This window comes from Nicotiana tabacum, chromosome 19 (genome assembly GCF_000715075.1).
Source record: "Nicotiana tabacum cultivar K326 chromosome 19, ASM71507v2, whole genome shotgun sequence".
In the NCBI taxonomy this organism is placed as follows: domain Eukaryota; kingdom Viridiplantae; phylum Streptophyta; class Magnoliopsida; order Solanales; family Solanaceae; genus Nicotiana; species Nicotiana tabacum.
This window is the reverse complement of record NC_134098.1, coordinates 118,948,356-118,972,192: the sequence shown is the minus strand read 5'-3', so window position 1 is coordinate 118,972,192 and position 23,837 is coordinate 118,948,356. Positions and strand designations below refer to the sequence as shown.

Here is a 23,837-nt window from a genome sequence, read left to right as displayed (position 1 = left end):
AAAACATGGATGATCAAGCATGTGTGCGAGAGTTCAAAACCATGGATTTGAGAAATAACAAAACACGTTATCCAGGGTTGACAAACCGCGCACCAGCTAAAATCTGGCAAGTGAGGTGAACTTATTATCCTTTAACATTTAAGGACAGTATTCTATTCATTTCCATCAGAATCCTCATCAAAGAAGTATAAATAGGGAACTAAAGGGCCTTGTTCAACTGGTTCTCCTACCTCACCCTCCTCGATCTTTTCAGGAATTTTCCAACCCAAATGTTGGATATAAACACTATCAAAAGCATCAATAGTCAAAGATGAAGCTAGAAACAGTTCTAACTCGTTCAGAAATCGATCAGTTCGACCAGTTAGGAAAGGTCTTGCTGCTTCAGACACCATGATCTTGAACTCTTCTTGCTTTGCTTGTGGAGTATCTTTTATTTGCTTTGGATCGTTTCTGCATCATTAACAGTTGTCTAAGCATTCATGTTACACTGAAAATGTATAATGAAGATCAATTAAGTGAACATGAGAACAGTAACACAATAATACTAGGTAACTGATTTTTAAGAACATGTCATTTAGTTTTCCCAAAGAGGTGAAAGCAAACAAAGAGGTTACCTTGATGTTGGCGAGTTCAATGCATGCAGATTATAACAATTTACTTTATACATTACCTTCTAAATGAATCAATCACACCAAGTATATGATGTACAATAATATCTACATCTTCTTCCTGCATGGCGCGGAAAAGAATTACTTAGCAGAAATGTTATAAAATAACGTTTGTGATGTTACAAGGATGAGCGAATTATTGAATTATCAATTTAATATTAGTATGTACCTAGTCATACTTTGATGTATTGTTGCAATGAGAATGACATAATCAAGTAATCAGCAAAGTTCTCCATGGTTCCCGTTTTACAATTTTTATTCACAATCCCGTTTTACAACATCCTATTTTAACCAATTCGTAATGTTTACATATCATTTTATGAGAAATTGGGACCAAAATGGCATCAATTTATGTTGAATTATTTTTAATATATGCTCTTTATGGTTGCAACTTTTACTATTTGTGGAGGAAAATAGGCATATAGGAAGTCACTCGCCTAAGATGAGAAACAGGTTGTTGGTGACAACTAGTCACAAGAAGCTTTTCCATGGATCAGACTAGGGATTGTAGGCAGATGTACCCCTACATTGCAGAGATTATTAAATCCCAGTGACTTCAACCTCTGACTCTGAGTGGAAACATTGTCCAGTTACACCAAGATTCACTTCAACTTAGGCAGAAACATTGTAGAGATTATTAAATCCCAGTGACTTCAACCTCTGACTCTTAGTGGAAAAGTTGTCCAGTTACACCAACATTCACTTTAACTTAAGATTAACTAAAGATTGACTAAGAAATACCCACGGACATGCCGGTTCTGTAAACAGTTTCCTATTGGTTGCAAATTGGTACTCTTTCGACCTTACACAGAACCCAAAAAACTAGTTCATTCTGGAAATGAAAGAGTTTTCACCTCCATACTTCAACTCAGTGTTGTCAAAGGCGCGCTTAAGCCCTAAAGCTAGGCTCAAAACATGTTGAGCGTTTCCCCTCGCTTTGCGGGCGCTTCGGTGTCGCATCAAGGCTCTAAGGCATACTTTCCTTGCCAATGAGTGTAATCCTAAAAATGCGACACTGAACAATTGATATTTCACTTTATCGTTATTTTTTCTTCAACTTTTTTTGTCCATGTATTTGTTATTCATGCTTATAATTATTGGTCTTGGACTACATATACATATTTTTACTTTTTCTTCCAGTTGCGCCTTTTTCATTAAAGCTCACGCTTTATTTGCGCTTTGTGCTTAAAGCCCCAACGGGCCTTAGAGCTTTTTTGCGCTTTTCGCCTTTGATAACACTGACTTCACTATAAACACGGACAAAGAATGTAAGAAACAAGTTAGCACACAATAATAATCAGCAAGTTGTTTTCTCTCGGAATCATTAAATATGCTTTTCATTTTTGTTATCCAAAGGATCATTGTCTTTATTGACCATCATAATCAAAAGCTATTAAGAGATTGAGTTAGAAGTGCATCTATACCGAAGATTACAACATTTAAACAATGAAAATGATAAGTTTGAAGGACCTGAGTCACAGCCTGAATTTCTCTTCTCAACCAACTTATAAGCCAAGGACTAGGCTGCAGATACTTGTGCAACTTCCAATAACGTGGCACGTTGAATTTGTCAAATAAGCCCCCTGCAGAACTACCAATTTTATGTTCTTGGAAGCAAGGTGATATCTCATGAAAGATATCCACTAGAAATGGAGAATATGTAAATCAGTGATAGAAAGCACTCTACCTTCATTAGTATAGTAGCACTGCAATCTATACTTGTGAGCTTTTGTGAAGAACACACTGGAATACAAATTTCAAACAATTAAGTTAATTTAGAATAGTAAAAAACAAAGGGAGAACATACAAAGCAGAAGAAGTATAGAGGACTTTGCTACCTATTGTCCAAGTTTTCATTCACATAATGTTGTTGAAAAAACCTTCCACCGTAGCTCTTTATAATAGAAAAATTCTCTGTCTGCATAAAGAAGAGCATTGATTTGAAAGAAACAAAATCCAGCATAATTTTAAATTAATAATAGAAGAATGAGAAATTTTTCTAAGTTATTAGAAGAGTCAGAAATATAGAGTGATTTCAATTTACATCAAAAGCACAAGTAAAATAAATATAGAATCCTCCAGAAAAGCAAGATGAAAATGTATCACTTTGCTAACGATATCTAATGTATAGTGCTTGCCTCTTAATGAGAAAGTTACTGGTTGACGAGACGCATGCCTAGCAACTTGGCTCAGAGAAAGGCAAGGCACGTAACTTGAGCTTTTATCGAGCTTTTAACATCATTACTGCTTGTAATGGTCAATTTCGTGTCTTTTTGTGCCTCCTTTTTGTTTTGGACAAAATGTTGATACAGTACATCAAAGATCAGATAAAAGAAAAAAGAATCCATGTATATTTCATTTCAATACCCAGATACATACAAATTTCCCCACCAAATAAAATTTACACAAGCTACTCCAAAACATTCAATAGGCAAACAAAAGTCAACACAGAGCTCTAAAGAGACCAATATCTGATTAAGTTCAGAAAAACATTTACAAACAAAATATATTCACACATCTATGATCTATCCACTTTGGTATATCCACACTGTGTTCAAGGCTCCATGACAACTCTTCAGATCAAGCAAAAAGTTTGTAAGACCAAATATGTAGTCCCATGATCTTGACCTCACAAGTGTGACACACTATTAAAGTACTGGAATCCTCTCAAATCCTTCTTAGCAGAAAATGTTTCATTTTTCTAGAAGTAACTGCAAAGTTAAAGCGCTCTCTCTCGTGAAAGGCGTGGCATCTAGGGGGAATCATATCATTGCTAATAGTAGTTCATCAATCAATGCCCCAAAAAATTAGTTCTACCAATTACAATTAACTGCTACCCATTCTTGAGAGGATCTATACTAATGCTCATGAAATAAGAACACTTAGAAGAAATAGGAAACCAACAAGGATGATAGAACAAGTTCGGACCTTACATAAAGGACACTTTACTGAAGCAGGTGCACGAGACTGCTTGCTTGTAACCACTTTGGTCCAACGCAGAATGCAATTGTAGCAAAATTTGTCTGCAGAAATAAAATGATGGTTTAAGCACTTGATAACTGATTTATTCAGAAACAATCCGTACATAGCTTTCTTCCACAGCTTATACACTTTACAATTACTTGGCAAAATGCCACTTATTAATAATTATGCAAAAAGAGCCAAAGTATATGAAAGGTACTCCCTAACACTCTGTTTGGATTATTGTTACCCATCGTTTTATAATGTATCGTATTGTACTTTATTGTATAGGATCGTATCGTTTTATGAATACAATGTTTGGATAGACTGTATTGTTTATTGTTGTTAAATAACATTTTGCTGTTTGGTTTGACTGTATCGTACTGTACAGTAACTGATAAGTTTACTAAAATACCCTCAATTGTTTTAAATATTCTAATTTATCAAGAATTACACATAAAAATTATTTAAGAAAACTACTTTCTACTAATTTATCACCAATTATGTCTTATATATAAGTTAAGCAATTAAATTCATGCAAATCCTATCGAAATTAGTGGAACAAGTTAATAATATTAAAAATAATAATAAGTACACTATGTTCATAATTAGATCATAATAATAAATAAAATAAAAAAATGTTAAGTAGACTCCATTTAGAATTTAGATCATAAGTAATATTTCCTAACAACCAATATCATAAATCTAATTGGAGATAAAGTAATTAGAATTGGAATTACAAATTAAAGTAGAAGAAAGAATAAAACAAAAGTTATGGAAAACCTATACCTGAAGAGTTTGGAAGCGGCAGAAGGAACGAGATTTTCACGTTATTAGACTTCACGTATATAGCTTATATTTGGGATGCTGTCTTTGAGAATTTATATAGGTTATTAGACTTCACGTAGAAAGGAGCATAGGATACAATACAACCAATTTTAAAACAATGGATTTAAAAATACAATACAACCAATTTTAACTAAACAATCAAAACAAATATTATTTTGAGAAAATAATACAATACGATACAATGGGTAACAACGATCCAAACAAGCTGTAAATTGGAGCTTAAAACTTATGAAACTGCATCTTAACAATGACTGCTTGCTTATAAACTACAGGAGGATATGTGTAAAACTAAAAAAGAAAGGAGGCGTACGGAAACATTGATCCAAGTAGGACTCTTCAGTAACTGGGGCAAGACAAATAGGGCACGGGTTTGGGTCGGAGGCCGGTTGCTCCGCCGCGTTTCGTCCGTCTTCAGACATGGACAACTGCCAAAATAAAAGAACTCCTCTAATTTATTCCTTTTTTATTATTTTCCTTTGTTTCTAACTAACCCAAACCCCCACCGCGCCCCCAAAAAGTTTTGTTGAATGTTCCCATTTTAAGTTGCATGTGTTCCAACAAATATCGCATCACTTGTTAGAAAGAAAAATAGAATTTAAGATCCATTTCATTTTTTTTGAGGTCATCAATTTTTTTTATAAAAAAAATAACTTTGAAGCTAGTGATTTCAAATATGATAGTGGTTTAATAATAATTTAACTCTAAAATCATGTCAGGAAAAAGTTTACGAATTAAATTATTTTAAATAAAGAAATATGTTATTCTTTTGAGAACAAATAAACAAAAAAAAAATGGCACATAAAATGAAACCAACGGAGTACTTTGTACATTTTAGTTGGTAATTCTGTAGTGTCCCACTAACTTACAAAAAGATGACATCGTTAGCTCCCAATTAAAATTAAATTTCAAGGGAATATTTTGATGAGCGTGAAGGTTGGCCTATATTAACAGTTTCTTTGGTAGAATATGGTAACATTGTCGATCTGTTGACCTATTACAAGTATTTTTACGATATAACTAAATATTGCATATTTGATTTTAAAATTGTAAAAAAAATTATTACTAATCCAAAGTTTGAAAATAACTCCGCATCTTAAGGTTGATTAACCAAAAACACTTCGAAATTACAATGGTCAAAATCAAGGAACCAAATCCGTAGCAGACATGAAACATAAGGAACTAACAACAAACAGATTTCTTGGTTTGCCTTTGAAGTTCCCTCCTACATTGCTTCAGTTCACCAACTTGAGCCTTTAACATCTCAACCTCTTGTTTCATCACTTCCATTTCATTTTGGGAGGAATTCATCCAACTCTTGCCTACACCTTTGCTGACTTTCATTATGGTCTGTGACTTAGTCCTTTGGTAACTTGAACCAGCTGAAGTTAGTAACCTTGTCATATTGATCTGTTCAACAAGTATAAATTGTGTCCTGATATTATCCGGCAGCCTATCATTCTTCATGGCATGTGTTCGCGCTTCCTGTGATAGCTTGTGGTACTCCATTTTTCTGCATATGCTGCTTCTTTCTTCTTCTGTTAGGTCAGGATGTTCCTGCAACAAACCATTTCATTTCATTTCCATTATACTTGAATCAAACTCTGAATCAACTTTTTGAGATTGGAGGAAATGAGGGAATACATTATATATGCATACCTTGAGGTACATGTCTATCGACCTATATAGGTTGTCATCACAAGATCGTGCTTCTTTTGGCAATGCATTTACAAGAGAGTAAAAGCTTCTCACTACAAGGTTCTCGTCCCTTGATACGAGGGCAAGGTAATCGTCTACTAGTCTCCCGACAACAGACATTTTTGAGTTGGGATTATTTGATGCAAGCGAGACATAAGCTTCTACTACTTGAATAACAATATCTACGTCGAAAAGAGTTGTGCTGTTCCTTACTAGAAGGTCTTTAGCACTACAGCTTTCCAACAAGAAAGCTACTCTTGTTTTGAGCTGATCTTGTAATCTTTGATCAATATTCATAATAAGCCCAATCTTGAAAAGATGAAGCAGAAAATTGCAGGGAACTGAGTTTTCTTCAACAGGAAGTACCCTTATCAAACATTCAGTTGTCACCTTATGCAAGTTGAAATTTATCTAATGTGCAGTTCGGACGTTGGGATTTTTCCTCTCAAATTGAAGAACTGGACAGTGTAGCTGTTACCTTATGCAAGTGGAAGCTTTTGTCTTTAATTTGTACTATCAAATCACTTGCAATTCTTGTCTGGACAAACCTGCACTAGTATAGTTACATTCATTAACCACTGAAGAGGATTAAAATTTAAATAAGTATCAATTGAGACAAACAAAGAGAATATGTACTTTACCAGTTCTTGTTTCTTCTTTCCACAGACTTTGCTACCATACTGCCATTGGCTGGATAAATGACACAGTGATTTCTCTTCTCCACAAATATTGATCCGCCAGTTAGTAGATTTTCTTTCACCATATTTTCAGCACCTACACGTACTACTTACTAGCCCTTTTAATTTCCTGTATTCTGAACTATACACTTTATTCTTCTTTGCAATATTATATAGTTCCATCACCAAGACTAAGGCATAGTTTTTTAGTCTAAAAAGACAGCATGTCCCTTTCGCGCGGTGAATTAAATTAAGTATAAAATAGGTTTTGGAACTACACTTACTTTTAGTCCTATAGAAACCAATTAATCATGTCATTTCTTCTCCAAAGCTTGATTAATACGACTGACTCGAAACAAAATTTTACATATTAAATGTAGTGTTAACACTGATACAAGATCAACAGTACTTGTGGATGTCGTTTCCTCTAGTTTTGTTATGACCTTTTTCCATTACATCTATTGTTGTCTGATTTACCGTCCGTAAGTTGTTAATTTTGTTATGACACCTGATTATTTCAATACTATGAATTTCGTCAAAATATCAATTTGGTAGGATGGATGAGACACAAAGTTCAAGTTGTTAGGTTTGAAGGTCCATGGACAGTATATTCAACAACACTTTGTCCCAACACTTATGAGTGGCAGTGATGTAGAAAGGTGGTGAAGTGTCCAAACTCAAGTGGATGAGCTCGAATTGAAGCATTCATGTGCCTTAAAGTGACTATAGATAGCAAAACACAACTACTCTTTTTAATTGCCCCAACTACTCTTACTCTCATAATACTGACCAACCACAAAAGGTGCAGGGCATAGCAGTTATGACTACATATCTCGCACCGTACGAAAGAAACTGAATTGTGGCATTTTTTTTCTTGTCTTGTCGGTTTATGGAATTTATCGTAGTTTAACCTTTCTTGTTTCAAAATTTAAGTCCAAAAATCTAGCTTCTCACATGAGTTAGGGTATATTATATCTATACTGCCACCTTAAAAGAGATTAGCTAGATCATAGGTAATCTGAAGTAACCATATTTAGCCGTAAGACCACGAAATTCTTTAGTTTAATGCACTTATGCCCATTAATTTGATTAGTAAATTATTCTTTAGATTAATATCGGATCAGATGGCCTTATCCAAAGGCAATTGTATAAGGCTAAGTCTAACTTGGTGTTTATTTCACTTAAAGTTGCTCAACAGGGGCAAGTCCTGTAGCTAGAGCTTCGGTTGCGGGTTCGACCGAACCCAGTAGCTTTGAATTCCATATTTGTCTTTAAAAATTTATTGAATTTGTACAAATTATTAAATTAAAAACTAGTAACTTAGAAGGAATAAAATTTTGAACCCATTAGTTTCAAATCCTGGTTCCGCAAAAAGGTCTCTTCTGCCACAATATAAGTTGCTTACGTGAATACTCCAGTATAGGATCTTACATGCATACATGACATTAGAATTAGTAGAAAATATAATTGCACTTTTGAGTAGGTTTGCTCATTTTTAATAGTTTGTCATCTTATTATACATAGTTGAGGAATGAGACTCGATTTGTGTGGAAGATATTTACCCGAAAAATTGGATAAAGTTAAATTTGTGTATGGTTCTAAGAAAATGTGATATAATTTGATACAAATCGTATAGAGAAATAGAAATACGTGTATTCTTGCCTATGAGAAAGAGAATAGTGATATGGAGAACGAACAAGATAAAGGGAAGTAAACACAAGGGGATATCTTTCACCATGAGAAGAAAATATTTTGTTACAGTGTCTCTGCCTCCTCGTGCTTACAATGATTCCCCCCTTTATAGTAGAGGGATCTTACTTTGGTTTATAATAAAAAATATATAGTGAAGAATCCCTGATGAATTGTCTCTTCCTCGGTTCCTACCAAGATTCTCTCCCTTAGTGCGGTTGCAACAGCTCCTGTCTGCGAGCTCGATACCGGCTCAAGCTCGATATTAGGTTGAGCCCTCGGCCTTGAGTTTGAGTTCGACATTCGGGGTGAGTGACAATCGGTCTATGCATCTATAACAACCTTCTCGTTGCCTTGCGGTTCGATTTGGTCATGGGCTCGATAATGATACCGAGTCGATTCCTCGACCGGTCTTGGAGGTTGAGGCTTGTTTGTACTATCCTCGAAATTTGTATCGAGCTTTCACTTCGATCGCTTACTATTCGAACTCGATCAAATGTACGGAGGCCGAAATCTATTTCGATCGTATACAGATAGTCCCCTCGTTTCTCAGAAAAAGGATGCGGCGAGAAACGATATGATTTCTCAACAGCTCGATCAGATATATGATGACGTATACATCGATCTCGACCATGACGTATGTGATGGTTGTCCCATCGGTTCGGTTTTACCAAGGCATTTAATGTGTCAGACGGTGGTCTGCCACCTCTGATATTGAACCGCCATTGCTCCAATCTATAAATAGCCTCTCCTTCCATTATTCATACTTTACGTCTTCAATCTTCCAATTTTACTAAGTTCCTTTTCGTCTCTTCGGAGTTTTCTGCCTGTAAATCTGTGAGTTTTACTGCAAATTCTTTCTTAAAACACCAAATACTTCTGTTCTTTGCTCACAAAAATTTAAATGGCAAAAACGTCTAAAACTGTTCCGCAAAAAGAGACCGCCTCTTCATCTCGATCTGCTGGTGGTGAGGATGTGGAAGAGCCCCGCCCTGAGGAATTCGTTCCGGTAGGGTGTTCGACTGTAGGCGATTTTCAAATTGAAAAGCCTTCTCCGATACCGGGTCGGTGTGAGCCGATGTCGAGGTATCAATGTTCAATTACCGAAAAAGTTCTCGATAAAGTCATACAAGAATGCAACTGGGATAATAAACTCGTAGTAATCCCATCGCCTGATGAATCAATTACTACCCACGTCGAAGGGTTCTTAAGTGTTTACACTTATCCTTTCACGTTGGGACCTTTAGACCCTGTCATCGTTGTCTTTTGTAAGAGATATGATATGACCCTCTGCCAAATTCACCCTTCCTTTTGGAGGATAGTGACTCTTCTTCGATTTTTCTCGAGCAAGGTCGAGGGGAGTATCTTCACCCTCGATCATCTTATGCGCCTTTATAGTCCCCAACTTTATTGAGGAGGGTTGATCAAGATTGCTCACCGATCAACCAAAGCGCCATTCTCGAGCATAGACGAGACCCGGGATCGGGGTTGGATGGGCCGTTTTGTTCGAATCAAAACCTCGGACCTAATCCCTGCCGATGACTTGCTATTTCCCGAAAAATAGAATATGAGCCGTGAGTGAACGTTTCTTTTTGCCCATTTTGATTTTGTGATTGCCTTTTATTTTGTTGATCCATTTTTCTTTCCTTATCACACCCGTAGCTCGAATGCCGGAACCGATCCCGGATCTTAGACAATGGGTCGAAAGTCTGGTGTTGCAGAGATCATACTCCGAGCGTGCTTGGGTCGAATTATCAAAGGGTTGATGGGAGGCCCGCAGTCATGGTAAATCTTTTATCGATTTGTCTCTTCATCGGTTTGTACGGTAAATCTCCCTTTTCCCTTTTGTAGGGCTCGGGAAAGATGTAGTCATGAGGCCCCCATCTGGTGGCGAAGAAGTTCCTGTCCTGAAGCAGGTAAAAGAAAGGAAGAGAAAAGACGTATCGGGCTCCCCGAACTCGGAGAAGAAGAAACCGACTAAGAGATCTCGAAAGCCGAAGGGGGGCTCTGGTGTTATGACTTCGGAAGTGGCCCGCCGTTTAAGGGACAATCCCGAAGAAGGAGAGGAGAATTTAGCCTGTGTACGGGGTAATGTTGTGATTCAACAGGCTTCCAATTTGGTGGAAGCAAATCAGGGAACCTTGGCCATAATCCCATAACAAGAAGAAGCTGAGATTATCCCTTCTCGAACTAAGATAATCGAAAGGGACACCGAGGGTGGATCTTCTCGGGCAGTAGAAGATATTTCAAGGGATGAGTTTGGGATAGTTGACCTTGGCGGATCCCCTTAGATTTCAGATGCCATGATTCGAGAGGCTGTCATGTTGGAGGATCGGTCCTATGAGGGTATTCAGGAGTCGGCCGATATCCATGGTTTTCTGGAGGGGCTCGAGTCAGGTGTCTCGGAGGAGGTTACTAGTTTTGGTGGAATGCCGGACCCAAAAAAGCATCGTGTTCGGGTTCTACCGAGCCCTCATCGATTCATAAACCCGTGGACCAATTTCCGGCCGCGAGCATCGATCCCGACCGAAGGCGGAAGATAGTGCTCTTCGTACCTGCAGATACCCGAATTTTTTCTTCCCCTGTGGGGATTGCCAGCTACCTACGGTCTTTGGTGACCGAAGAAGATCAATCAGTGATGAATGCGGTGGAGCCCTCTTATCTCTTCAACGAGGCCCAACATGCTTTGAATCGGGTAACTCCGATGGCATTTTCGTTGCTTCTTTTACACATAGAGTTGTAGGTAATTCTAATGTTTCTTCTTTTGTTTGCAGGCTTTGGTGTTGCATCACGAAGCCTTTCTTCGAATCCGGGAGGAGCATGATGCCGAGGTTCGGAGCCTCACTGAGAAGAGTGACTCGTACAAGGTCATTAGTGAAAAACTTCGAGCAGATTTGACAGCGGCTCGGGAAGAGCATGAGGAGATGGCTGGGCAGGTATTTCGAATGTTCCGTGATAATGAAGATGAAAAAAAGAGATAGCTACTAATGACCTGATTCTGCAGGTTCGGTAGAGGATCGAGCAGATTGGACGGCTTAACTCACAGGTAGATGTGCTACTTGCCGAGGCAGAAGAATTTAAAAAGTGTATGGATATCCTTGCCTCGAAAAAGGAATCCGTCGAAGATCAGTTGGAGCTGCCTGATGCCAACTTCGATCTGCGAAAGAAAATGCTTCGGGGCTGATCGAAAAGATGAAAGAGCTTCAGCATCAGCTGGATTTGGCCACTTCAGATAAAGAAGATTTGACCAAAGAACTTGAAGTGGCCAGATCTGAGTTGATCGAGGCCAATAAAAGAGTTGATGCCAAAGTGGCTCAGTTCAAGATCGATGTCGAGGTTAACCAGGCCAAAGCTGAGAGCATGGTTGAACATGCAAAATGGAAAGCTCGGAGAGAGGCTCTCGAGGAGGTCAGAGCTCAGGGCTTCGATGTTGGGGCCGAGATTGAAGTCGCCAGGGCGGAGGAGAACAAAGCTCGGAGGTTGGCCTTTCCTGGGGAGGACTCCGATGACTCGGGGGAGTCTGAAGATGAGGACGATACCGAGAATACGGCCTCCGATGAAGATTGAGTCATTTAGGGCCTTAGGTCGTTTGCTGCGTTCTTTTGATGCCGCTTTTGGTTTTTGTATAGAGAACTTTCTTTTGGCAGAGTAGCCACCTCTGTAAAAAAAATTGTAAATATAAATCTTTCTTCCTTTTGAAGTAAAATAGCCTTTCAAACTAAATAGATAGTTTAAATTTTAATCCTTGTTGCCTTCCGGCCTTGTGGGTAGTCCCCTTTGCTTTATCGAGCTCGAACATCCTTCAGCTTAAATAGTCAAGTGTTCGTTTGGATTCGAAGAAACGAGTAATTTTGCTCGAAATAATGTAGCACGTAGGCTTAGTAGTTAAAGTAGCCCGTAGGCTTAATGGTCGAGTGAGTGATTGCTCGAACTCAAACTAAATGTAGCCCATAGGCTTAATGGTCGAGTGAGTGATTGCTCGAACTCGAAATAAATGTAGCACGTAGGCTTAATGGTCGAGTGAGTGATTGCTCGAACTCGAAATAAATAGCCCGTAGGCTTAGTACTCAAAGTAGCCCGTAAGCTTAATGGTCAAAGTAGCGCATAGGCTTAATGGTCGAGTAAGTGATTGCTCGAACTCGAAATAAATAGCCCATAGGCTTAGTAGTCGAGTGAATGATTCGAACTCGAAATAATATAGCCCGTAGGCGTAATGGTCGAGTGAGCGCTTGCTCGAACTCGATCCTGTTTGCATAATAAATCTTGAACATAGAATATCGATAAAGAAGGGGGCTTTCTTTGAAAGTCATTATACATGTGTTCATGTTTTGCGTTATGGCTCGGGCCAACTACATAAGCATGGTTCGTTTTGACCATTTGGTTCTTACAATGTTTCCTGTTGAGACACTGTTTGTCATGAAATAACGAAGTAACTTCCTTTGCACCAAACTTGACAATCATCACAGATGTGTTCAACGATAAAGCCCCCCAGTATACGAGGTTGATTCTAAAGAGGCCTCGGATACTCAGCGGTAGTATCATTTCCGCTATATGGCTGGTATCGTTCTCTGGTCGACTTTTGCTTGGTAGTTCTTTTCGTAACGGACCTAGAAATCAACTGGTCATCTTCGACTCTTATTTTGGATTGATATCGATTGTGCACATCGGCCCAAGTAATATCTGGGTACTCGATTAGATTTTGCTTCAGCCGCCGTGAAGCCATCGAGCTCCGCTCGTTTAGACCTTGAGTGAAAGCTTGAACAGCCCAATCGTCTGTGACTGGTGGAAGATTCATTCGTTCTATTTGAAAATGAGATACAAACACCCTTAGCATCTCGTTATCCTTTTGTATTACCTTGAACAGGTCCAACTTTCTGGTTTCGACCTTTATGGCTCCAGCATGTGCTTTTACGATGCAATCTACAAGCATAACAAAAGAATCAATAGAGTTAGATGGTAAATTATGATACTATACCATTACCCCCTTTGATAGAGTTTCACCGAATTTTTTTAATAATACAGATTCGATCTCATCATCTTCCAAATCATTGCCCTTGACGGCACACGTGTAAGAAGTGACGTGTTCGTTGGGGTCAGTCGTTCCGTTATATTTGGGTATTTCGGGCATACGAAAATTTTTGGGAATTGGTTTTGGGGCTGCACTCGAGGGAAAAGGCTTTTGAATGAATTTTTTCGAATCTAGCCCTTTTATCGTTGGTGGAGCTCCCGGGATCTGATCGACCCTGGAATTATATGTTTCTACTTTTTTATCGTTGGTTTCAACTCGTTTTGTGAGTTCCTCGAGCAATTTAGCAATTTCGGGAGTAGTCCCCGATTCTTGCTCATTTGACTTTACTATGGCTGGTTCCGTTCTGTGGGTGATTTCTCGAAGAAGATTAGATTCCGGCTTGCTTTGTACCTGAGTTTGGCTCTACAACTGAGCTATCTCTATTTGCTGGGCTTGTAATATCTCGAAGATCATCCGTAAGCTGACTCCGATCTCATCCACGTTGTGGGTGTCTCGAGCTACGGATCGAGTACCGCCCTGAATTCTTTTTTCGGTTCGGAACGTTGGTTCGCCTCAAGAGCCACTTGTGAATTGACATCTAGCGGTACTTTGACCCGAGATTCGGTGACATCGTTAATTCATCTTCCGGCCCTGGGTGTCAGTTGTTGGTTTCATCTTGAAGGCCGGCTTCGTGGTCGATAGGTAAAGCCATCAATCGATGGTTTGCCATTGTTGATTGGAAGTTGTAAACTGGTGTGTATTGCAGCTTTGTATCAAACAACCAATGTTACCCTTAGCCCCATGATGGGCGCCAAACTGTTTACCCGAAAAATTAGATAGAGTTAAATTTGTGTATGGTTCTAAAGATATGTGATATAATTTGATACAAATCGTATAGAGAAATAGAAATACGTGTATTCTTGCCTATGAGAATGAGAATAGTGATAAGGAGAACGAACAAGATAAAGGGAAGTAAACACAAGGGGATATCTTTCAACATGAGAAGAAAATATTTTGTTACAGTGTCTCTGCCCCCTCATGCTTACAATGATTCCCCCCTTTATAGTAGAGGGATCTTACTTTGGTTTATAATAAAAAATATATAGTGGAGAACCATGACGAAGTGTCTCTTCCTCGGTTCCTGCCAAGATTCTCTCCCCTAGTGCGGTTGCAATGGCTCCTGTCTATGAGCTCGATACCGGCTTGAGCTCGGTATTGGGTCGAGTCCTCGGCCTTGAGTTCGAGTTCGACATTCGGGGTGAGTGACAATCGGTCTATGCATCTATAACAACTTTCTCGTTGCCTTGCAGTTCGATTTGGTCATGGACTCGATAATGATACCGAGCCGATTCCTCGACCGGTCTTGGAGCTCGAGGCTTGTTTGTACTATCCTCAGAATTTGTATCGAGCTCTCCCTTCGATCACTTACCATTCGAACTCGATCAAATGTACTGAGGCCGAAATTTATTTCGACTGTATACAGAATAATCGAAGAACCTTCTCGATGTGTGTAGAAGAACCTATAGAAGTTCGAGGCCATAGTCATGATTTAGGAATTGACCTCGCCATTTGCCAAAGTATCAATTTGTGTCTTTCAGTCTTCAGAATGCTCTACAATATGAATATGTCTTTCAACGGTATGCATTGTTGATGCTTTTGTGCAATTATTATATATTAATGATGTAGCATTTATATTTATTAGGATGTAGACCTTGAATCGACATTACTATTTGTAAATGAATTAAAGAATTACGAAAAATACTGCTCTTATAAAGAATCAGAATATCACATTGAAATGCCTTGATTACTTTCTTAAGACAACGAATGATTCTATGACCTTGAGAAATAAAAAATCCATGTCGCTATGAGAATATGAGATGTCAATAGTTAAAGAGGTGGTAAAGAGTACTCCACGCATTCAGTCTTAAGTTCTTTGTTTCCCTTCATTAATGAGGTTTGATATTTTCCAAGTAAAAAGAAGTTGATGTTTCATATTTATGCTGACGAATATTACGTGTCAAATTCATGCTCAAAGTAGTTTTATCTATTTATTCTATATTAACGGCACGAATGTCTTTAGCGAAATATTCGTTCGTCTTTTTTACTTTTTGAAAATAAAATTTAAACGAGACAAAATAATCATTTAATTATTTTTCTAATATTTAAGAATAGTTAATTAATTATTTCCATAAATTATTCCCCTAATATTACAATCTAGAAATAAAATTCGTACACAACATACTAGAAACGTTTTTCGTTCAAATCCATCGCACACTAGGAAAGGTTTTCGTTCAACTCCATTTATATTTAGTCTCCTTTAGGTTTCTGTCAAAACAATTCTTGTTCGAGCCACGAGACTAGGGATTCAGGATCTCTTTCTTTGAAAAATAAATTTGTATTAATAATTGAATTTTGCATTCACGTATTTGTAACCTTTATATTAGTAGTTGAATTTCGTATTCACGTACTTTATTAGAACTTTGAATATAATACCAAAGCAATTTATATTATACATCATCTTTAATTTGTACGTGGTATTTATAGGCATTTGTTACAAGATTAGTGTGTTGTAACCCATCATCTGGAAGCTTTCCTTTGGATAATGATTTTGCTTTAAAATATAAGGTAATTAAATTTATGTGCTCTTTATCTTATAATTCTTGTGCTTAGGGTCTATCGGAAACAACCTCTCAAACTCATAGTAGGGGTAAGGTCTGCGCACACGCTACCCTCACCATATCCCACTTGTGAGATTATATTGGGTTGTTGTTGTAGTAGACTTTATCTTATAAACTTCTGTTAATTTTTAAATAATTCTTTGTTTCATAATTTGGATTTGGCTGGGTTGATTTTATATTTGACATCTTGCAAACTTCTATTAATTTTTATATAGTTTTTGTTTCATATTATGGATTAACTAATTTCATATTTGACTTAATTTATAAATTTTATAAAGGTTGGTTGGACAATTACAATTCATAACAGAGAATTAGTTAGACATCCGATCTAAGTTTTATTAATTAATTATTATTTTTTCTTATGTTGTATAATTGATAAATACCACCCCAATTGCATATTTTAAACAAATTATAAATTAGATTGTCTCATGTAATATCGATTTCACACTAGACAAAATAGTCTTTTAATTATTTTTCTAGTATTTAGGAATAAATATTTAGGTATATTTTAATATTTTAGACTTTAAAATCAACTAAACTGTGTGTATTAAATTTGTTTCTTATGTGAACTATATAATATAAATATTTTGGTAATAAAAAAAAATAGCACATGAAAATCACATTAGAAATTTGTGATGACCCAAAATGTCATCTTTAAATTTAATAATTAATTTTGTATTCTAAGACCTCAAAAAGCACTATTTATCATTCCTCGACTTGCGTGCGCAGTCCGTAAAATTTTCAGGTGAAAAATGAATTAAAATGTGAATTAGAGCTTTAAAACTCAACTGAGTTGACTTTGGTCAACATTTTGAGCAAACGGACTCGGATCAATATTTTGATAGTTTTGGTAGGTCCGTATCGTGATTTGGGATTTAGGCGTATGCCCAGAATCAAATTCCGAGGTCCCTAACCCGAGATATGGAATTTTGATGAAAAATTTAAAGTTTAAGTTCAAATAGTGACCGGATGTCGAATTATGTGCAAATGACCCCGGAATAGAATTTTGATAATTCCAACAGCTCCGTATGGTAATTTTGGACTTAGGAGCGTGATCAAAATTTTATTTGGAAGTCCGTAGTGGAATTAAGCTTGAAATGCCGAAAGTTGAATTTTTTGGAAGTTTGACCGAGGGGTTGACTTTTTGATATCGGGGTCGAAATCCGATTCTGAAAATTTTTATAGCTCCGTTATATCATTTATGACTTGTGTGCAAAATTTGAGGTCAATTGGACTGGATTTGATAGGTTCCGGTGTTGTTTGTAGAAATTGAAAGTTCAAAATTTCTAGATTTTGATTTGAGGTGCGATTAGTCGTTTTGATATTGTTTGATGTGGTTTGAAGCCTCGACTAAGTTCGTATTATATTTTGGGACATGTTGGAATAATTGGTTAAGGTCCCGAAGGTCTCGGGTGGAATTCGGAAGGTAAACGGAATGGATTTCGGACAAAGAAGGTTGCTGGAAATTTGCAGAAATTTCTGGTGTGTGGAGCCAATTTTGAAAGCTTATATCTCGTAATTCATAAGGAATCGGAAAATTTTCAAAACATGAAAGTTGTAGTCGTTTATTTCTAGTTTCCATAAGGTTAAACCATTTATTATTTGGACATTTATACAGAAAGTTAGGATGGATTGAATTAAGGCTGGTAGAGCAGTTTCGCCAGAAATTGTGATGCATGGAGCCGACTTTGGAAGCTTATATCTCGCAATGTATAAGGAATCAGAAAAGTTGCGAAATATGAAAGTTGTAGTCGGTTGATTCTAGTTTCCAGAAAGTTAAACCATTTATCATTTAGACATTTGTACATAAAGTTATGATCAATTGAAGGAAGGCTGGTAGAGCAGTTTCTGGTGGACTTTTAGTGATGAAAAATGGACTTAGTGACGGAAAATGGACTTTTAGTGACGGATTGGCAGAAGCTGGACCAAAAATGGTCATTTCATTCATTTCGTTTTGAATTTTTGGAGCACGGTTCTTGAGCGATTTTTGGGCAATTTTCACGGAAAAACATTGGGGTAAGTGTTCCTTATCCTATATTGATTATATTTCATGATTCCATACTCATTTACATCATGAATCCGTGAATTTATGGAAAAAAAATCAAGATTTTTGCAAAATCTTCCAAAAACGAAAATTTAAAATTTGGAGGTCGAGTTGTTATCGGATTTTGGTAAAATTGGTATCGGTGGATTCGTAATTGAATGGGTTGTCGGATTTTGTAAGTTTCGCCAAATTTCGAGATGTGGGCCCCACGGGCAAATTTTGAGCTAATTTCGAATTTTAATAAAAATATAATATTTTCTTATTAAATTGATTACTATAATTTTTGTTGACAGTATCGAATTAATTATGACTAGATATGAGTCGATTGGAGCCGGAAAATCGAGGAAAAAGTATAATACTTGGTTAAATTGGAGCAAGTCGAGGTAAGTGACTTGTCTAACCTTGTGTGGGAAAAATTTTCCCTACGATTGGTATTGATGTGATATTGAAATGTGTTGAAAGTCATGTGCATGAGGTGACAAGTGTGTACACGGGCTAAATTATGAAAGATTATATTTTTAAATTGTGTAGATCATTATTGCCCATTTATTAAATTATTTTATCTTGTTATATTCTTCATCATTGATCTGAGATATATACTTTAAGTTTGTTTGATCTTTTCTTACTAATTGTTTTACCTGTTTAATTAAAACTTGATTTTTTTTATTCTCTATATTATTTGAAGGTTGATTTTCTTTAAATTAAATATTATTAATATGAAGTATTGGACATTTTAAAACTTGATATTGAAGCAACGTATTAAAGATTTTAAAATAATATTTTCCTAAATTATTTACTCCTGAATATTTTTATACTCATTGTGATGGAGCCGTGAGCTCTTTATTGTGGAAAAATATTATTGTTGAATTATTTTGTGATGAGCCGTGAGCTCTTTAATGTGGAAAAATATTGTTGTTGAATTATTTTGGCAAGTTAAATTATTTGAGCACCTGAGGTGCAAATTGTGATATATTGTGATATTGATACGTATGCGGTGGTATAAGGTCTGGGTGTTGAAACGCATGCGGTGAGATAAGGGTGGCTTGATACGCGTGGCTAGTAGGGGAACTACTAGAAGTCATGCGGTGTGATAAGGGTGGCTAAAACGTGGGATGCTATTTCGGAAAAAAATATTTTCTTTCAAATAAATTGTGAAGGCTCCCGCGGTGAGATAAGGAAATGAGATATTGTGAAATTATTTATAATTTGGGACTACGAGGCGGTACCTCGGTAGTGACCTTGTTAATCTTGATTTATGGCCATAGTTGCCTTCGATTAATTGTTGTGATTTTTATAAAGTTGAAGGAAATTCTGTTTTGATTCCACGAGATATTATTTACAATTATTTGGTGTCATTAAATGTGACATACTATTTGATTCATTTCCAGTGTTATTTTATTTTACTATATTGTTAAACATTTTACCATTCCATTATTAGATTCCAGTAGGGCCTCAACTGACCTCGTCACTACTCTACCGAGGTTAGGCTTGGTACTTACTGGGTACCGCTGTGGTGTACTCATACTACGCTTCTGCACATCTTTTTGTGCAGATCCAGGTATATCTTATCAGACCATGCATCAGTAAACTAGCTGTACGAGGAGACTTCGAGGTATATCTGCCAGCGTCCGCAGACTCCGGAGTCCCCTTCTATCTTACTATGTTGTCTTCCTTATTTGCTTTAGACTCTGATGTATAGAGACATAGAGAATAAATTCTTAGAAGCTTGTGACTTATTTCTACCGGGTTTTGGGAGTTGAAATTGTTTGAATTGTAGTTTATTTATTTCAGATATTTATTATTATTCCGCATTGATAGGCTTACCTAGTCTTAGAGACTAGGTGCCATCACGACATCCTACGGAGGGAATTTGGGGTCGTGACAAGTTGGTATCAGAGCTCTAGGTTCATAGGTGTCATGAGTCACAAGCAGATTTAGTAGAGTCTTGCGGATCGGTACAGAGACGTCTGTACTTATCTTCGAGAGGCTATGGAACTGTTAGGAAATATTCACTTATTTGACTCCTTATCGTACGACATTGATTTAGCTTGAAACATATATCTTATATTCCTTATTGCGCACTCAGTATCAGTTGTGCGTCGATGGTTCGTGATGCCATAGATGGACTATGTGGGAGCCAGAGATGCTCAAACATTGCCTCAACGTGTGGTTCCGACTGAAGATGCGGGCGTACTGAGAGATCACCTAGTGAATCATGCGGGGGTGCAACAGACGTTGGCGTCTGGTTGATTTATATGAGTTGTGAAGGTTATTATTGTGGATCATCGGACGTTGTGACCTATGACTTCACGCCGTCCACTATCAATGGGTGGATTGCTGGGTCATGCGTTATATCAGTTTTGGCCTGAAATGTATATATGTGGTACTGAAAGGTTCCCTAAAATTTACACATGTTTAAGACCTGAGATTTTGTAGAGGATAAGGTTGGGATTTGTGGTATGTCTGCCTCCTTAATAATCATGTACTTCAGTACCAAAGGAGTTATAGAAACAACTCTAAATTTGCAGAAGGTCTACTCAGCGTGGACGCCACGGTTGCAGATTTTGGGGTGCTTTAGAGGAAGTACAGTTGTTGACGAGATTCTGGACTATGTGGTTCGTGATAAGATTTGTCTGTATTGAGCTCTACTTTTGTGATCGTTGTGTATAAATAGGGGTAAGGGTTACCCCAAAGAAGAATCGAAGAGTATGTTAAGAAATTGGTCAGCTCAACAGTGTTGAGTCAGCATAACAAAAGAAGAAATTTGCCTTGGGAGAGATAATTCTCCACCAGTGTTCGTGGCAAGCCTATGAAGAGGGCAGACCAGCCAATGCAACACCGCCCACTTGGCTCAATTCTCAGAAATGCTTTTGAAGGAGTTTGTTTCCCGGACTCTCCGTAATGCACGCATAGGGTTTGAACAGTTGCGTCAGGTCACCATTGACGGTGTCAGAATATTCCATCAAGTTCAATAAGTTAGCCCGTCTTTGCTTTCTACAGCCAGAGGGCGAGTCCATAAACTCAATTATGATCGTAAAATTTTGTACGACTCGGGAGCTACAAGCTGATACTTCATTTCTGCTAGTTATACAAATTACCAAGATATTAGAATGTGTTCGGGGTAAGGAAAAAGGAAACTAAGGAGACCAAGACGTCTCGAGGTTCTGGGGGATTAAGTGGATCTACTCTGCAAGTATAAATCATTATGGCGGGGGCTCGGGCAGTCGGCTAGCCCAGTCTGCACATCGGATTACTCGGGGTGCTCCAGTAAGTTCTTTTAATGCACCACCGACATGAGTTCCTACAATGGTTATTCCAGTTATCTGACACAGACTCAATATGAGCATCCTAACCCGCAAAGGGGTTGTTATGAATACGGTGATACTAGGCACATCATGAAAAAATTGTCCCAAACTTGGGAGAGACTTATTTTATCAAAGCACTCAGTCTACATGCCCCATTGTAGTTACTACACCACCCACACGACCAGTTAGGGGTGGAGGATAGACGGGTAGAAGGCGTCCTAGAGGTGGAGACCCAGCCGTTGATATATTTGTTTTACGGTATGGTAGAGGTCGCTACATCAGATGGTGTCGTTACAGGTATGACCTCGATTTAATATAAAGGAATAATTTTCTTAACTTGATTCGGTTCTCAATATCAAAACGAGTCCTCCTATTGTGCTCCACTTATGAGTGAGCTTCATAATTCTATAATTTACTTATGTGTTTACCCCTGTTGGGAGATTTTATGGAGATAACTACGCCTATCATTTCGTGTTGATCACTAATAAGAGTTGCGAGGCTAAATGTGGCTTTCTGTTACTCATTTCGGTAAATTTTGATGTAAACTCCGAATAATTAATTGCAAATTGTAAATTATATGCCCTACCGGTGTGGGGTTCATTATGTGTTGTGATTTTGTTTAACGGAAATTATTTAGAAGGAGCAAATGGAAAGTTTCAATTGGCACGGTGTGCATATTACTTGTGATTCAGAACTGAGGACGAGATCCTCGCATTTTAAAAATAAACTGATATGTTTAAACCGGGCTACGAGCTGCGGTGGAAGTTATATAAGGACGAGATCCTTGTGAGGAAAATTCTTGTGTTTAAGTTCTCCCTTGTGAATTTTAATTTGTACTATAGTACTAATAAGGAGTCATGCCTATTAGGCTTATTTGAAAATACTTTTATGAAATCCTCTGTGCATACTTGCCAAATTTGTGTTGTAATTATTGAGTTTTAACCTACGAGATAAGTTCCCGCCCAGGTGACGTTAAATGTGACTCATTAATTCGGGTAAATAATTTTGAGGTCTTCATGCCTCGTGTCTCGTTATCAGTATTATGAAAGTTTGAAATGAGATTTTTGTTAACATGAAGTTAATTGATGATTCTGTAATTGATTATGAACAACTATTAAGACCAGATTGACCGAGAAGGGTGCTCCATTCAGATGGACCGGGGAATGTGAGGAGAGCTTCCAAAAGCTCAAGACAGCTTTGACTACAGCCCCAATGTTGGTATTACCTACAGGTTCAGGTTCTTATACTGTGTATTATGATGTGTCGCGTATTGGTCTTGGCGCAGTGTTGATGTAAGACGGTAGGGTGATTGCCTACGCGTCCCGACAGTTAAAGGTACATGAAAAGAATTATTCGGTCCATGGCCTTGAGTTAGCAGCTATTGTTCATGCCTTGATGATTTGGCAACATTATTAGTACGGTGTCCATTGTGAGGTCTACACCGATCACTGAAGTCTATAGTATCTATTTAAACAGAATGATCTTAATTTGCGGCAGCAGAGGTGGTTGGAGTTGCTTAAGGATTATGATATCACCATTCTCTATCATCCTGGGAAGGCCAATGTAGTGGTCGATGCCTTGAGTCGTAAGGCAGAAAGTTTGGGCAGCTTAACATATTTACCGGTAGCAGAGAGGCCTTTGACCTTGGATGTTCAGGCCTTGGCCAACCAGTTTGTCAGATTGGATGTTTTTGAGCCGAGCCGAGTTTTGGCTTGCGTGGTTTCTCAGTCTTCTCTTTATGATCGTATCAGAGAACGTCAGTATGATGACCCCCATCTGCTTGTCCTTAAGGATACACTTCAGCACGGTGATGCCAATGAAGTTACTATTGGAGATGACGATGTATTACGGATGCAGGGCAAGCTATATGTGCCTAATATGGACGGTTTACGTGAGTTGATTCTCCAGGAGGCTCACTGTTTGCGGTGCTCCATTCATACGGGTACTGCAAAGATGTATCAAGACTTGAGACATCATTATTGTTGGAGGCGGATGAAGAACGACATAGTGGGGTATGTATCTCGGTGCCTAAATTGTCAGCAGGTGAAATATGAGCATCAACGACCGGGTGGATTACTTCAGAAGTTGGAAATTCCAGAATGGAAATGGGAGCGGATCACTATGGATTTCGTTGTTGGGCTCCCACGGACTCGAAGGAAGTTCGATGCAGTTTGGGTGATTGTGGATAGATTGACCAAATCAGCTCATTTCATTCCTATGATTACTACTTACTCTTCAGAGCAGCTGGCTCAGGTATATATTC

General features: G+C 37.8%; 2 protein-coding genes across 3 annotated transcripts; both read right to left on the bottom strand.

Annotated features, from left to right (window-relative positions):
- Window positions 1–46: 46 nt before the first annotated feature.
- Window positions 47–5,018, bottom strand: LOC107829821 (uncharacterized). Its single transcript, XM_016657285.2, has 7 exons — window positions 4,789–5,018; window positions 3,597–3,691; window positions 2,507–2,586; window positions 2,356–2,411; window positions 2,139–2,251; window positions 671–729; window positions 47–450 (listed from the first exon to the last, which is right to left on the bottom strand). The coding sequence occupies exons 1-7, from the start codon at window positions 4,895–4,897 to the stop codon at window positions 153–155; spliced, it is 810 nt and encodes a 269-aa protein (XP_016512771.1). The 5' UTR covers window positions 4,898–5,018; the 3' UTR covers window positions 47–152.
- Window positions 5,019–5,551: 533 nt separating this feature from the next.
- Window positions 5,552–7,020, bottom strand: LOC107829820 (putative BTB/POZ domain-containing protein At3g08660). Of its 2 annotated transcripts, none has more exons than XM_016657283.2 (3): window positions 6,815–7,020; window positions 6,135–6,721; window positions 5,552–6,032 (listed from the first exon to the last, which is right to left on the bottom strand). In XM_016657283.2, exons 2-3 carry the CDS (start codon window positions 6,468–6,470, stop codon window positions 5,658–5,660), a joined length of 711 nt encoding a protein of 236 aa, XP_016512769.1. In that variant the 5' UTR covers window positions 6,471–6,721; window positions 6,815–7,020; the 3' UTR covers window positions 5,552–5,657. The 2 variants fall into 2 exon arrangements, with proteins under 2 accessions (XP_016512769.1, XP_016512770.1); XM_016657284.2 differs by having other exon boundaries at window positions 6,652–6,721.
- Between the last annotated feature and the right edge of the window lie 16,817 nt (window positions 7,021–23,837).

Coding starts and splice junctions, on each gene's coding strand:
- LOC107829820 (XM_016657283.2), bottom strand. CDS start 6,470: ATGAATATTGATCAAAGATTACAAGATCAGCTCAAAACAAGAGTAGCT. Junction 6,033..6,134: donor CGATAGACATGTACCTCAAG/GTATGCATATAT, acceptor GGTTTGTTGCAG/GAACATCCTGACCTAACAGA.
- LOC107829821 (XM_016657285.2), bottom strand. CDS start 4,897: ATGTCTGAAGACGGACGAAACGCGGCGGAGCAACCGGCCTCCGACCCA. Junction 2,587..3,596: donor TAAAGTGTCCTTTATGTAAG/GTCCGAACTTGT, acceptor TTCTTTATGCAG/ACAGAGAATTTTTCTATTAT. Junction 451..670: donor GTGATTGATTCATTTAGAAG/GTAATGTATAAA, acceptor TTAATGATGCAG/AAACGATCCAAAGCAAATAA.